Genomic DNA, 14,474 nt, shown 5'->3' with positions numbered 1-14,474 from the left:
GACAAATGTAAATATTTTTCGAATAATAGAGGGGCAAATTTGGCACTTTTTCTTTTTTATATTTAAGACTGTTTAAACTGACAATTGGGCAAAAGCTAAGTAAGATTGCACCGGAAATATTTGACTCCAAAAACTGATTTGTTGTTGCTTTTCTCCTTATCTGCTCTTTATCCGTTTAAGGTAGGTAGGTTATTCGAAATTGAAAGAAGAAAAGATGGAAAAGACGGTCTTTTTCTAAAGAGCTTGTCCAGTTCCTTTGCCGCAGGCCTTAGTTTAGTCGAGAACTTTTCATAATGAGAATCTTCAATAAAGATCCTTCTTTATATTAAGGAAGAAATTGGATCCAGGCTGTCTTAACAAGAATTAAATCTCACCCATCTTGCAAGCCCACACTATTTTTTAGCACGATTTTTACTGTTTTCTAATAATATATTATTCGGTTAACGATAGAGGTGGGCATAGTTTGAGCAAACTCGAAATTCAAATCAAAATCCGAATTTTTTAAATTTTTGGTTTAGATTACGGATTGAGTTTCAGATTTAATTTTTTTAATTTTTTTTGAATTTCGGATTGGATATTGGATTGGGTACTTCAGATTTTTGGATATCCGAAAATCCAATTTTTTTATACTTTATATTTAGCGCATTATCCATATGTCGATAGTAATAAGTCAAATACCCTATCCATTAGACATTATCTCATAAATTCAATTTTAATTACTAAGTTACTGTCAGAATACTTTCTATTTGGACATAGTTTTACTATTGCTACTTCTTATCGGCCTTATTGATGCCTTTGTTGTATTTTCTTGATAATGATTTTATTACTTGAATACTTTATTTGGATGATTGCAGTGAGAATGAAGAACATTAATTTTACGTAATTTAACATGAATACTTTATTTAGATATTCGTTTTTGTAAGAAGAAGAAACATCTAAACAAATAGAGTCAAAACCGAGAATCCAAAATATCCAAACCGATTAATGCAAAACTGAACTTAAAAAATCCTATCCAATCCGAGCTTTTTTGGTTTGGATTTGGATTGTCATTTATTTAATCCAAAAATCGAATATCCAAACAGAAATTTTTATATTCAATCCGAAACCGAACGCCCGCCCCCTAGTTATCGAGGGTCAAGTTGTAACCGCTTTTAAAATCTGATTATTTTGAAAAGTATTTTTGAAAATGTACTTTCGTAGAGAATAGTTTGCATTTAATTAATGAAGGTAGGGGTTAAACTATTTAAAAATAAAAATACACTTTTAGAGCATCCATGATTCCATGTATACTGATCCCTTCATTGTTAATCATCATGTAACAATCCTTAATCATTAATTCATGCATAAACAATCTCAATATTATAATCCTCACATAATTAACACGTGAACAAACGATAGTGTTTAACCTTCATGTAATGATTGTTTAAATTTTCTTTAACCATCAGATTAACTTGGCCTGTAACAATAAATAATTGATACAAAAATTTAATATGTAACTGAAAATTAAAATAAATAATTTGCCATAAAAGATTAGATTATAATGACAATACAACAGGGGTGAAGATCAAGTTACCTCGTTAATAATGTAGTAGTAGACTCATTGATGTTTATGGACTTCACATTCACTGGATAAAACGATTCAGAGTAAAACAAATCACTCTAAAACAAAACTCCTATTTGTTTTGTTCTCAGAAGGAAGAAGCCACCTAAACTCCGAATGCATGAGGCAGACTTATTAGGTGTAAAGCAGCATGCTTTGATAGCCATGCAAAGCGCAAAATGGCAGAGCTCTTCTCTTACATTCTGCTATGTGTCAATCCCTTACGTACCTCTCCCTCCTATAAATACTATCAATTTCCACTCGCCACTTCCCATCAGCAATACTTTAAGATCTTCTCTACTCAATATTAATCATGGCTTCTAACTGGCTCTCTTTCTCCTTGAGTTTCCTTCTGGTATTGCACGGTACCTTTGCTCAGCAAAGATACCAACAGCAGCAAGGCGAGTGCCAACTCAATAGACTTAGCCCTCAGGAACCCACCGTCCGCATTCAAGCCGAAGCTGGAGTCACTGAGTTATGGGACCCAAATAACCAGCAGTTCCAATGTGCTGGCGTCTCCCTAATTCGCCACGTCATCCAGTCTAGGGGAATGCTGTTGCCTTCTTATGTTAACACTCCCCTACTTGCCTATGTTGAACGGGGTACATATATTAGTAATTTTTTGATTTCTCATAATTGGTAATTGTATTTAATTTGCATTGATTGATTAACATTTTTGTGTGGGTAATTAATGTTCAGGTCGGGGATTTTATGGCATCATGCAATCTGGATGCCCAGAAACATTCCAGTCATCCCAGCAAATGCAGCAAGGTGAAAGGGGTGCAGGTTCAAGATTCCAAGATCGCCACCAGAGAATTGGACAGTTTAGGCAGGGTGACATTATTGCCTTCCCTGCTGGAGCTGCTCACTGGGTTTATAACGAAGGAAATGAGGAGCTTGTTCTTGTTGTTCTTGAAGATAGCAGTAACAATGCCAACCAGCTTGGTCGCACTTCAAGGGTACGTAATAGAACCATAGTACCATAGTATTGGTTAATTATTAAATCTGATTTTCATTATTTACAGAGGTTCTTCATAGCTGGAAACCCACAACAAGGACAGCAACAACAGCAACAGGGACAGTACGGTGGCCGCAGCTTGCGCAGGGAACAATTCCAATCTGGAAATGTTTTCAATGGCTTTGACGTACAGGTCTTGGCCGAGGCATTTGGCGTTGACCAGGAGACAGCCAGGAGACTTCAGGGACAGGAAGACCAGAGAGGCCACATTGTTAACATTCAGCAAGGACTCAGAGTTGTGAGGCCACCATTCTCACAAGAACAAGAGGAGCGTGAAGAGCGACAAGAGCAGGGACAATACGGTCCTCGCATGAACGGAATTGAGGAAACCATCTGCTCCGCTAAAGTCAGGCAGAACATTGACAACCCCTCACGTGCTGATATCTACAACCCACATGCCGGACGCTTCACCACTGTTAACAGTCTCACTCTGCCAATCCTCAGCTTCCTCCGACTTAGCGCTGCCAGGGGAGTTCTTTACAGAGTAAGCCACCAATTGCTAATTGGGTTAAAAAATCACTTGGGTTGATAATTGGGGGCCCTGCCCTATGAGACAATTTACATCATTATTTATAACTAGTTTATGTAGACTGATTACTATCATTTAATGGGGCAGGATTCAATCATGGCACCACACTGGGTCACCAATGCACACAAGGTGATCTACATAACAAAGGGAGAATCAAGGATTCAGATAGTGGATCACAGAGGACAAGCAGTGCTAGATGACAGAGTCCGACAGGGGCAGGTTGTTGTGGTGCCACAGAACTACGCTGTGGTGAAACACGCTGAGACCGAAGGTTGTGAGTGGGTAGAATTCAACACCAATGACAATGCCATGATCAACACTCTGAGCGGCCGCACTTCTGCTATCAGGGGACTGCCTGTGGATGTGATCGCCAACTCATACCAGATTTCAAGGGATGAGGCAAGGAGGCTAAAGTTCAACAGGGAGGAAACTCTCATTTTCCGCTCTTCAGGAAGAGCTCGCTCATCCGAGAGAGTTGCTGCTGCTTAATTAAAACGAAACGTGTAATAGTTTTGCTTTTTACTCCTATGTAAGCTAAAAAAAGCATCCTTAATAAAACGAGGACCTTATGGGGTCATCTTTCTTCTATGATGTAATGGCAACTGTTATGTATGTAACTATGATGTAAAAGCGGCAAGTTCTTGTACTTTTGGGAAATAAAAGGAGAACTATGTAGCTTTTGCCTTTTTGAGCTAATCATGTGCGTTAATTTGGATCGGACTGCCTTTTTCTGGGTTCTTTTTTTTGGGTCAACATAATAATGCAACTTTGATTAGGTAATCAATGTTTCGTAAGTATTCTTACTAGCAAGTAAATTTGACTATCTTCAAAATTTAATATGAGAAAATATTTGAAAAAGTAATTATCTAACTGTACTACTCAAAAACACTAAAGTATCTTTTTCCTATAAGTATAGTCAAATACCCCAACTTTCTAAAATATGCACTATTGTTTTTTGCCTAAACAAAGCTATAATGCGCTCCTGGATTCATTTGCCAAAGTACATATGCGGTGATTGTCTTCAGCGAATGTTCTGCAATATTTATGCCTTTTCTTGTTTACTCTTTTTCATGGGAAATTTCACATCTTATAGATGAAGCAATATGCAGATGGCTTTTAGGACAAATGTTTTCACCCTATTTTCTTTTTAAACCTAGGATAAAACAATTAAATTTATATACAATCGATTCAAACCAGAGCTTTAGTTGAATAAATCACAGCTAACCTAGAGCTTTAGTTGAATAAATAACGGCTAAGCTAAGTAAGCAATAAGCAATAAAAAAGAAAGAATAATCTTATTGAGATTTGAGATTATTTATTGTGGACCCATAAATGAATTAAAGAAAAGGATGAAAAAGTGGCCGAAAGTAGGTGGACGTTGAAGCCAAGTTGGGCGGCTTGTTGAATAAACCAATATGATTGGTTGGTTTGCTGGCAAATTTGCCTATAAATAGAGATTTTCCCTCTCTGTTTAATACACCAAAACAAAGAAAAGCTAAGCAGAAAGCAAAGCAGTGAGAGTAATCACAGATTGTTGTCTGTGAGATAAATAGTGAGTGACAATAATATTGTAGTGAGATGTTTTAAATAAAGAGTGTTATTTCTTTCAAAATTGTAGTAGTCTCTTGACACTACTAAGTTATAATATTATAGTGGTAATATTGCTCCGCTCGGATATTATATTTACCTCGTTAAAAGAGTTGGTATCGTCGTTATTCTCTTGTGTTATTATTATTTTCCGTGGATATTATTTTTGGGCGGGATTAGTATTTTTTTCAATAACGTGGTATCAGAGCCATGGCGAATAATGGTCCGCTATCTTTTCAATACCCCCGTCTCACAAAAGATAATTATGAGAAATTGTGTCTACGTATGAAAGTTATTCTTGGCTCTCAGGATGTATGGGAAATCGTAGACAAAGGGTATTGAAAACCCGATAATGAGGAAGTTCTGCCTCAAAAAGAAAAAGAGGTCTTGGCAAAGACGAGGAAGAAGGATCAACAAGCTTTCACGCTCATCCACCAATGTTTGAATGATGCCATGTTTGAGAAGGTGACAGATGCTACCACCTCAAAGTAAGCTTGGGGATTTTACAAAATTCTCTTCAAGGAGTTGACAAGGTGAGGAATGTAAAACTTCAAACTCTAAGGGCTGATTTTGAAGTTTTAAAAATGAAAGAATCCAAATGCATTTTGGATTATTGTACAAAAGTGAAGGCTGTTGTAAATCAACTAAGAAGATACGGGGAGGACATAGAAGATGTCTGTGTGCTATTGAGGAGTCTAAATATTTAGACTCTATGATGGTAGAGCAATTGGAGAGCTCTTTACAGGCCCACGAAGAAAAGATCAAAAGGAGACAATAAGTGCCATTGGAGCAATTTCTTATAACTCAGGCATCCTTCAAGGATTATGGAGGTGAAAACAGCTATCGAGGGAATGGACGGGGACGAGGCCGTGGCGGTCATGTAAGAGGAAGAAGTAACGGTAACAACTTCAATAATGAAGTTAAAATCCACCAGACATTCAGAGGTCGTGGTCGTGGACATAGAGGAGGAGGAGGACGTGGCTACTACTAGAAAATAATGAACAAAGGTATGACAAATCAAAAATTGAGTGTTATAATTGTCATAAATTTGGCCATTACTCTTGGGAATGTCGTTGCAATGTTGAAGAAAAAGTTAACCTTGTTGACGACAAGAAAGAAAAATATGAGTCAACGTTGTTGATGACACTCAAGGAAGAAGACAAGGATGATTGCAGCTCGTGGTATTTGGACAATTGATCAAGCAATCATATGTGTGGATGCAAAGAGAAATTTGTGGAGATTAATAACACGGTGAGAGGTAATGTGTCCTTTGGAGATGCCTCAAAGATTCAAATCAAAGGGATAAGTACGATTCTGATCTTCTGTAAAGATGGTAGTCACAAGCTAATTCAACATGTTTATTATGTGCCAAAATTAAAAAGTAATATTTTGAGTTTGGGCCAACTTCTTGAAAAGGAATATGACATCCACATGAAAAATATACATCTTTGGCTTAGAGATTCAGGTGAAATTCTAATTGCTAAAGTGCATATAGCAAAGAATAGATTATTTTCTCTTAATTTTAAAACAATTGATGCAAAATGTTTGAAGGATAATGTGCAAGATGAATCATGGTGTTGACACATGCGATTTGGGCACTTGAATTTTAAAGCACTCAAATCAATGGGAGAAAATAACATAGTGCATGGGATACCATCAATCAACCATCCCAATCAATTGTGCGAAGCTTGTCTTCTTGAAAAACATGCAAAGAGGAGTTTTCCAAAGGAGGCTATATCAAGATCAACTAAACTGCTTCAGCTTGTTCACACTGATGTGTGTGGACCAATCAATTCACCTTCCTTTGGTAAAAATAAATACTTTCTACTTTTCATTGATGACTTTAGTAGAAAGACTTGAGTTTATTTCTTGAACCAAAAATTTGAAGCTTTTGCTGCTTTTAAAAATTTTAAAGTACTTGTGGAGAAAGAAAGTGGCTATAAAATAAAAACTTTAAGGTCCGATAGAGGAGGAAAATTCACTTCAAAATAATTTAATGACTTCTGTCAGTCTCATGGAATTTGTCGTCCTCTAACGGTACCTTATTCACCCCCAACAAAATGGAGTTGCAGAGAGAGAACGATTCTTAATATAGCTAGATGTATGTTAAAAGTTAAAAATATGCCCAAGAAATTTTTGGCAGAAGCTATATCTTGTGAAGTTTATTTGAACAACAGGTCTCCAACAAAGAATGTTAGAGATCAAACCCCTCAAGAAGCATTGAGTGGAAGAAAGCCAAGTGTCAAGCACTTGAGAATCTTTGCGAGCATAGCGTATGCTCATGTGCCACATCGAGGGAGAGCGAAGCTTGATGATCAAAGTGTCAAGAATATGTTTGTTGGCTATGATACAAGTTCAAAAGGTTACAAGCTATACAACCCAAGTAGCGGCAAGATGGTGTTGAGTCGTGATGTTGAATTTGATGAAGAATTGGCATGGAATTGGGAAGCTCAGGAAGAAACTTCATATGATTTTCTTCCATACTTTGGCGATGAAGAAGAACCAGAGACCATGGAACTTGTGCAGGATACAACTCCACCTCCTTATCCAACCAATGTTGCATCTCCTTCTTCTCAACAAAGTTCAAATGAGCAACCTCAAAGAACAAGGAGCATTCAAGAGCTCTATGATGGCACGAAAGAAGTTACTAATTTTGATTTTTTATATTGTCTCTTTGCTGACAGTGAACCAATGAACTTTGATGAAGCTGTTACAGATAAAAGGTATAGACAAGCCATGGAGGAGGAGATCGAGTCAATAGAGAAGAACAACACTTGGGAGTTAACAACTCTTCCCAAGGGTCATCGTGCAATTGGAGTAAAGTGGGTATACAAGACAAAGAAGAATGCTGATGGAGATGTGGAGAGATACAAAGCATGACTTGTGGCTAATGGCTACAAGCAAAGGAAAGGCATTGACTATGAAGAAGTCTATGCACCTGTTGCCCACATGGAGACGATTCGTTTGCTGATCTCTTTGAGGGCGCAAATGAAGTGGAAGATCCATCAACTAGACGTCAAGTCAGCCTTCTTGAATGGCTATCTTGAAGAAGAAGTCTATGTTGAACAACCATTGGGCTTCGTGGTCAAAAACAATGAAGATAAAGTGTTGTGGTTGAAGAAAGCTTTATATGATTGAAGCAAGCCCCACTAGCATGGAATAGTTGCATCGACAAGTATTTTCAAGACAATGGGTTTACTCGTTGTCTCCATGAATATACTTTTTACCTTAAAGTTCATACTAATGAAGATATCTTGCTTGTTTGTGTTTATGTTGATGATGTATTTTCACGGGTAATAATCCAATTTTGTTTGAAACTTTTAAGAAAGATATGTCCCGTGAGTTCGAGATGACAGACGTAGGGCTCATGTTATACTACCTGGACCTAGAAGTGAAGCAGATGGAGGATGAAATTTTCATCTCTCAAGAAAGCTATACGAAGGAGATCTTGAAGAAGTTCAACATGCTCGATTACAACCCCGTGAACACACCGATAGAGAATGGGACAAAATTGTCCAAGTTTGATGAAGGAGAAAATGTTGATCCCACATTTTTCAAAAGTCTTGCAGGAAGTTTGAGGTACTTGACTTGTACCAGGCCAGATATACTCTTTGCAGTTGGAGTAGTAAGCCGCTTCATGGAAGCTCCTACCTCCACCCATTTGAAAGTCACTAGAAGAATTCTTCGTTACCTAAAAGGTACGATTGATTTTGGGTTATTTTATTCTTCTTCTAGTGATTTCGACCTTATGGGATTTTGTGATAGTGATTATGCGGGAGATATTGATGATAGAAAAAATACAACTGATTTTGTATTTTTCTTGGGTGATACTGTTATTTTTTGGAGTTCAAAAAAATAATCCATTATTACTCTCTCGACTTGTGAAGCTGAATATATAGCAGCAACATTTTGTACATGTCATGCTATTTGGTTGAGAAAATTGTTGAAGGAGCTCAATTTATCACAAATTGAAACTACAGAGATTTGTATTGATAACAAATCCGCACATGCACTCGTGAAGAATCCGGTGTATCATGATCGAAGCAAGCATATAGACACAAGGTATCACTTCATCAGAGAATGCATTGTCAAGAAGGAAGTCGAGCTCAAATATGTGAAGTCTCATTATCAAGTTGCGGATATATTTACAAAGCCTCTCAAGTTCGAAGATTTTCAGAGGTTGAGATCAAGACTTGGAATGACTAAGAAAATTCAAAATTAAGGGGGAGATTTGTGGGACCCATAAATGAAATAAAGAAAAGGATAAAAAAGTGGCAGAAAGCAGGTGGGCGGCTGAAGCCAAGTTGGGCGGCTTGTTGAATGAGCCAATATGATTGGTTGGTTTGTTGGAAAATTTTCCTATAAATAGAGATGCTTCCCTCTCCGTTTAATACACCAAAACAAAGAGAAGCTAAGCAGAAAGCTAAGCAGTGAGAGTAATCCACAGATTGTTGTCTGTGAGATAAATAGTGAGTGGTAGTAATATTGTAGTGAGGTGTTTTAAATAAAGAGTGTTATTTCTTTAAAAATTATAGTAGTCTCTTGACACTGCTAAGTTGTAATATTATAATGGTAATATTGCTCCGCTCGAGTATTATATTTACCTCGTTAAAAGAGTTGGTGTCGTTGTTACTCTTTTATGTTATTATTATTTTTCGTGGATATTATTTCTGGGCGGGATTATTATTTTTTTCCAACATTTATGAGCCACAATATTGCAAACTAAAGATTGACTGCCCGGCTTAACAAGAGCAAAATACAGTAGCTAATAAGAGTGAGTAAGTAGAACAGAATCAGAATGAATATACAAGTGAGAGAACCACATGTAGTTATAGCCTAAGCCTAACGTTCACATCTCTAGTTCCACTCTTACACGTTGCTCTGGGTGGTTCTTAGTGGCTGATATACTCGCCGGTTATGGGATAAACGTCAGGCATAGTGAATATGAGTGGATCATGAATAATTTGGAGGCAGTTGAAGACCAAGCAAAACTTCAAACTATAGCTTTATCAATGGATCCCTACAGTCATCTTTGGAGTGCTTTTATCGAGCACTGCTCTTATCTCCCCAGAAAGGAGCTGCCAGATCAAAGATAATTCTCGTGATGGCAAACATCCTATGTTCGTTCATCCCCGCGGCAAAACTTATCCCAAGCAACATGGTGTCTCCATGTGAACTATCCACGTGTCAAGGTCAGATTTTACTAATACAGATAGTCCTTTCATTTTTCAAATAATTCTCGAGAATTATCGAAGAGTAGTATGATCTTTGGCGCGTTCCAAAAGAACTTTTTAGGCAGAATTTACCACGCAACTGTCATCATTTTAAATCTGAAAGGATGTCCAATCACATTCATTTAAATCTTCGGATATGTGGCGGTCTTCAACGGGTTTTGACACCACAGAAATTATCAAGGTCATGATGACCTTGCCTGTAAGACTCGATCCTTTCCTCTCTTCTTACTACTTGAACATCTTATTTGAAATTTTTCCTGCAACTTCACTGTTGTTTCTAAGAAACCTTCAACTTTTTCATTTCTCATTTTTTTCTTCTCTTTTTATCACCATTTCTAATGGCTTTCAAGGTACTTAGTCTGAGCTCATGAAGTGACATTAATCGTCAAGAGCACAACCATTGCTTCTCTACCGGCGATCACTGCAGGTGTGAAGGAGATGATGGTGAAAGAGTCGTTCACACTTACTAGGAAAGGCAGGGCAACCAAATCTACCACGATGGTAAAAGAGGGGTCACCAGCTCCGTCGACGAAGGTAGATTTGTTCAGGCTGCCAGGCCCACAACGGAATTGGTTCCAGTCCCTGCCAAGAAAGGGAAAGGCCGACATAACCTCTGACAAAGGAAAGAAAAAGCACAACGAGCTAAAACTTGTAGAGGTTCTCCCGTAGACAATCAATTTCATTAGTCCATGTGTTCCTTGGAGCAGTGCTCCAAAAAAAGCTTTACTGGAAAAACACCTTCAGCCAATCCTGAAAGACTGTGCCTGGGAACGTAAGGTTCAGATTTTCCTGCCTGAAGAAAATGAGAACATAATCACACATCGAGAGGGTTCCTCATTTGTATTTACTTACCTGTTCACCCTCGGTTTTAAGCTGGCTATCGATCCGATGGTGAAGCATTCTTTTTCAAGGCATACAATATTTGCCTAGGTCAACTTGGACCAGATGTGTAGTGATCAGTGGCATGCTTGAAGTTCCTTGATAAAAAGGCACGAGAAAACTTTACTCTCAAGCATCTCATGTAAATTTACTGCCCCAAGCTTTATAAGGGGTCGATGATAATGTTGGTGAATCGGGGTACCTACACCCTTATTGCCAATGTAGAGGAAAATTTCGACTGTATATGATATGAGAGGTTCGTTAGAGTACCAACCCAAATATTTCAAGCAAAAATGACCTCCCCTTTCTGGAGAAGTGGAATTTCAAATGTAAGTTCTTTCCTTTTTTCTTATTTTTATTTTACCTTTTAGATTAGAATCTTCTAACCTTTATGATGGGCAACCGCTATGGATTCTGCCACTGGTTCACTTTCGGCTCTAGAGGAGTGGGTCGAAATTTTTTTGAAGTCGATGAAGATACAAGTGAGAACGTGGAAAGTGATCTCTTCCATCAAAAGATGAGAGTTTAAAAATTATGGTATGGATTTTTCAACCCCAGAGTACTCTAACTTCTCTTTCTCGTTGAGATTTATGATACTCCCCTTCTGTTGGTGCAGGCGCCGGATCTAGGAGATCATCATCAACTTGGATCGAGGTCATTGATCTTGTCCAACAGTCATCCTTGCCGAAGAGAAAATCCAGCAAAGAAGGGCGTTCTACTCCTAAACCAAATAAGCAGACGAAGAGCTTTAAAAGGGGACTCAAGAGAAAGAGGGGGGAGACAATCCTCGGGTCTTGTCTTCAGTAACTCTTTCCCGGCTCGGGGATGATCCCATGCAGATGAACTTATCCTTCCTCTTGCTACTCCTACCATTCTCATCAAGAATAATGACAAGCCAAAATCACCCCCAAAGCGGAGACCCGACAAAGAAAAAAAGATGTCGGATGGAAAACTACGACACTCCTGTTCGAGGGATTAGGTGAGTCAAGTGAGGTCCTTCTAGAGGGGCCTAAACTTAGTTCCGTCGGGTCTGAGGTAGATTCATACTTTAGTTCTTGTCCTAAGATATCCCTATGCTCCGAACCCAAAGATTTTACTATTCCAAAGAGGCAAGTGCTGGTAGAAATACCTTTGTATGTGAACATTTTTTGTAGGCCCAAGAAGATTATTCCATAGTTCAAAGGTTTTATTGGGTCTTTGGAATAAGAATTCATGGTTAGGGATTCGATAAAAGCCCTAGAAAATTATGTAATATAATCTGGTTTGAAAGTGAAGTTCCAAACATCTCTTTTTTTGCCGATTCATGTTATTTTCTCATTTTTCCAATGGCCTATTTTTAGCTCAACCTGACAGCAGTAGAACTGTATGCAAGAATTGCAAAAAGTGATGCTATCTGGCGTGAGCAAGAAAAAGAGATCTAGAGGTTGACAAAAACCCTAGCCAAGAGGGATTCAAAGAAGGAAGCTATGTCCGTAGAGATCAAATAAGCTTTCAAAAATATCCGCTAACTAGAGCGGGAGAATGAGGCTCAAGAGTTAGAGTTTTCATAGAAATTCAGAGAGCTGGATCAGAAAGTGTAGGATCTTGAAGTCATTATCTAGAAGTTTGAGGACCAATATATTAGTCTGGTTGAAGAACGGAGCAAGGCTATCTCCAAGAGGAAGGCCCTGGAGAATTGGTGCTGGGGCTGTCCAAGGAGGTAAACGAGCTAAAAGGGGCTCTAAAAATATTTGATATGGAGAGGAACAAATTCTAATCCCAGCGAGTCGATGTTTCCTAGAAGTTGAAGACGACTAGAGATGAGGCAGAAGAGGATAAAAAGTATGCCTACTCGTTGGCTCATCAAAAAGTCCTCTATAAGATTCGTTCTAAGTCCTTGGATGAGGAGATTTTCAAGGTGGATGACATTATTGAGAGGACGAGGCCCACGAGTTCCTCTGCTTCTGATGACTCCGAAGGGTCCGATAATGAAGACGAAAAAGAAAATAAAGACGCGACCTTATTCAACTCGTTGAGTCCCCTGGAACGAGGGTAATGAAGCAAATCCTTCACCTCTAGTTCTCTCAGTTGCACCTTCTTCATCTCTTTCTTCTCTTCCTCTCAAGCACCTTTTCCGAGATCAAGAGACCTATGAAGGTCTTTTTTGTAATGTATTTTCATTTTATATGTATTATGGGCATTTTGAGCTTTTGGTAATAAATGACCTGTTTAATTGTACTTATTATTGTTTGTTTTTGTATATTAAAAGTTATAATTATTGCAGTCTTATAGGTTGATATAACCTAGGTAGTTTTTGGGATGAACTTATCAAATATTTACGAAATTGGTTAAAGTTTCATTTTAGGGCTTTTTGCCATTTTCACCGCCTATGAAAAAGACGTCTCCTCTTTATTTTGGGGCATAAGTTATTTGAAAAACATAAGCAAGTCTCCGCCTTTCAAGATTTTTTATACGAGTGTAAGGACTTGAAATATGACCCAAGAACTGGTGCATGAGAGATTTTCTCTTTATAATTTTACAGATATTTAATGTGAACGGGGTCCCTAGACCTAGGCATTTCTTGAGAGAAGCTGTCTTCGGGATAGAGAATCTTAGTTTGGTCCATCCATTTCTAGGGAGATCACTGGTCATAGGTGCCAAATGTGGTCTTCGAACAGTCTCTAGTCACACGACTGCGCATGATCTTCCGAAAAAAGAGCTTAGCTTTGTAAAGCTATTTTCATCATGATTTAGCCATCAATCTAGCATGTTACTTAGATACTGATACCATAGTACCCTCATTTTTCGAGTGGTTCAGAGGAAGTACCCGGGAAGTGGAAAACTCTTAAGATGATAAATCTTGATAAATATCTTATCAGGAAAGATTGCTCATTTATATCCTCATGATAATGTGATTTTATATGTGATTGACGAGATGTGCACAATCTGTTATCAATGCTTACAGCACGTGGCTAAATATCACAGGCTCTGTTGTCAGTGGAAGTTTCCTATGTAATAATGTTACTTTTAGTGATTGATGTGAGCCTGACCCTTTAGAGTTTTTGGCTTTGATTTTTGCCTATATATACACATAATCAGTACCATCTTTTTATTTTGCTTTCCCCATTTCTTTCTTCCTTACTTGTTGTGTTAGCTTTCTTGCCAAATGCTTTGGATTCACAAGATATTCCTTACTTGTTGTGTGAGCTTTCTTGCCAAGTTCTATGAATTCACAAGACATTTATCATGTCGCTGCTGCCGCCTTACTTCCTCAGGCAATGTAGCCTTTTGGTGGGGCGGTTGAAATATTATTCAGGGCAAGAGGAAGAAGTTAGCAACAACTTCTTCTAGTAAACGGGCAAAGACAAAGGTTAAACCAACCGTTTTAGATGTCTTGTTAAAGCAGGGTAATACTAGCACAGACAGAGGCATGTGGAGTAGCACGACGTTCCTTGTAAAGGCCCAAGCTTCTCTTGTGCGACCAGACTTGTAACGACCAAACATCCCACCAATATCGTGATGACACCTAACCCAACCCGCTAGGTAAGCCAAATAGTATAATCTACAATTATAATGAGATAAATAAAAATTGCAAAAGAATACAGTAAAACTACCCCAAGGACTGGTGGTACAAGTCACGAGCCACTA

General features: G+C 38.2%; 2 protein-coding genes and 1 long non-coding RNA gene across 5 annotated transcripts; all 3 read left to right on the top strand.

Annotated features, from left to right (window-relative positions):
• The first annotated feature begins 1,860 nt into the window (after positions 1–1,860).
• On the top strand, positions 1,861–3,843 carry LOC104115167 (11S globulin seed storage protein Jug r 4-like). Its single transcript, XM_009625748.4, has 4 exons — positions 1,861–2,202; positions 2,300–2,559; positions 2,626–3,102; positions 3,235–3,843. Exons 1-4 carry the CDS (start codon positions 1,914–1,916, stop codon positions 3,634–3,636), a joined length of 1,428 nt encoding a protein of 475 aa, XP_009624043.1. The 5' UTR covers positions 1,861–1,913; the 3' UTR covers positions 3,637–3,843.
• A 4,222-nt stretch (positions 3,844–8,065) lies between these two features.
• Positions 8,066–9,168, top strand: LOC138908544 (uncharacterized mitochondrial protein AtMg00810-like). The gene is made up of 2 exons (XM_070199222.1): positions 8,066–8,306; positions 9,104–9,168. Exons 1-2 carry the CDS (start codon positions 8,066–8,068, stop codon positions 9,166–9,168), a joined length of 306 nt encoding a protein of 101 aa, XP_070055323.1.
• Positions 9,169–9,447: 279 nt separating this feature from the next.
• Positions 9,448–13,064, top strand: LOC104115166 (uncharacterized). 3 transcript variants are annotated; one of them, XR_011412457.1, is made up of 4 exons: positions 9,448–9,926; positions 10,319–11,176; positions 11,289–11,384; positions 11,464–13,064. It is a non-coding gene; the product is annotated as an uncharacterized lncRNA (long non-coding RNA). The 3 variants fall into 3 exon arrangements; XR_690547.4 differs by having other exon boundaries at positions 9,448–10,167; XR_690545.4 differs by having other exon boundaries at positions 9,462–11,176.
• Positions 13,065–14,474: the final 1,410 nt, after the last annotated feature.

Source organism: Nicotiana tomentosiformis, chromosome 1 (genome assembly GCF_000390325.3).
Source record: "Nicotiana tomentosiformis chromosome 1, ASM39032v3, whole genome shotgun sequence".
Lineage (NCBI taxonomy): Eukaryota > Viridiplantae > Streptophyta > Magnoliopsida > Solanales > Solanaceae > Nicotiana > Nicotiana tomentosiformis.
The sequence above is the reverse complement of the archived record's forward strand: the minus strand, read 5'-3'. Positions and strand labels throughout refer to the sequence as shown.

Coding starts and splice junctions, on each gene's coding strand:
- LOC104115167 (XM_009625748.4), top strand. CDS start 1,914: ATGGCTTCTAACTGGCTCTCTTTCTCCTTGAGTTTCCTTCTGGTATTG. Junction 2,203..2,299: donor ACTTGCCTATGTTGAACGGG/GTACATATATTA, acceptor ATTAATGTTCAG/GTCGGGGATTTTATGGCATC. Junction 2,560..2,625: donor AGCTTGGTCGCACTTCAAGG/GTACGTAATAGA, acceptor CATTATTTACAG/AGGTTCTTCATAGCTGGAAA.
- LOC138908544 (XM_070199222.1), top strand. CDS start 8,066: ATGTCCCGTGAGTTCGAGATGACAGACGTAGGGCTCATGTTATACTAC. Junction 8,307..9,103: donor TTTCAAAAGTCTTGCAGGAA/GTTTGAGGTACT, acceptor TCCTATAAATAG/AGATGCTTCCCTCTCCGTTT.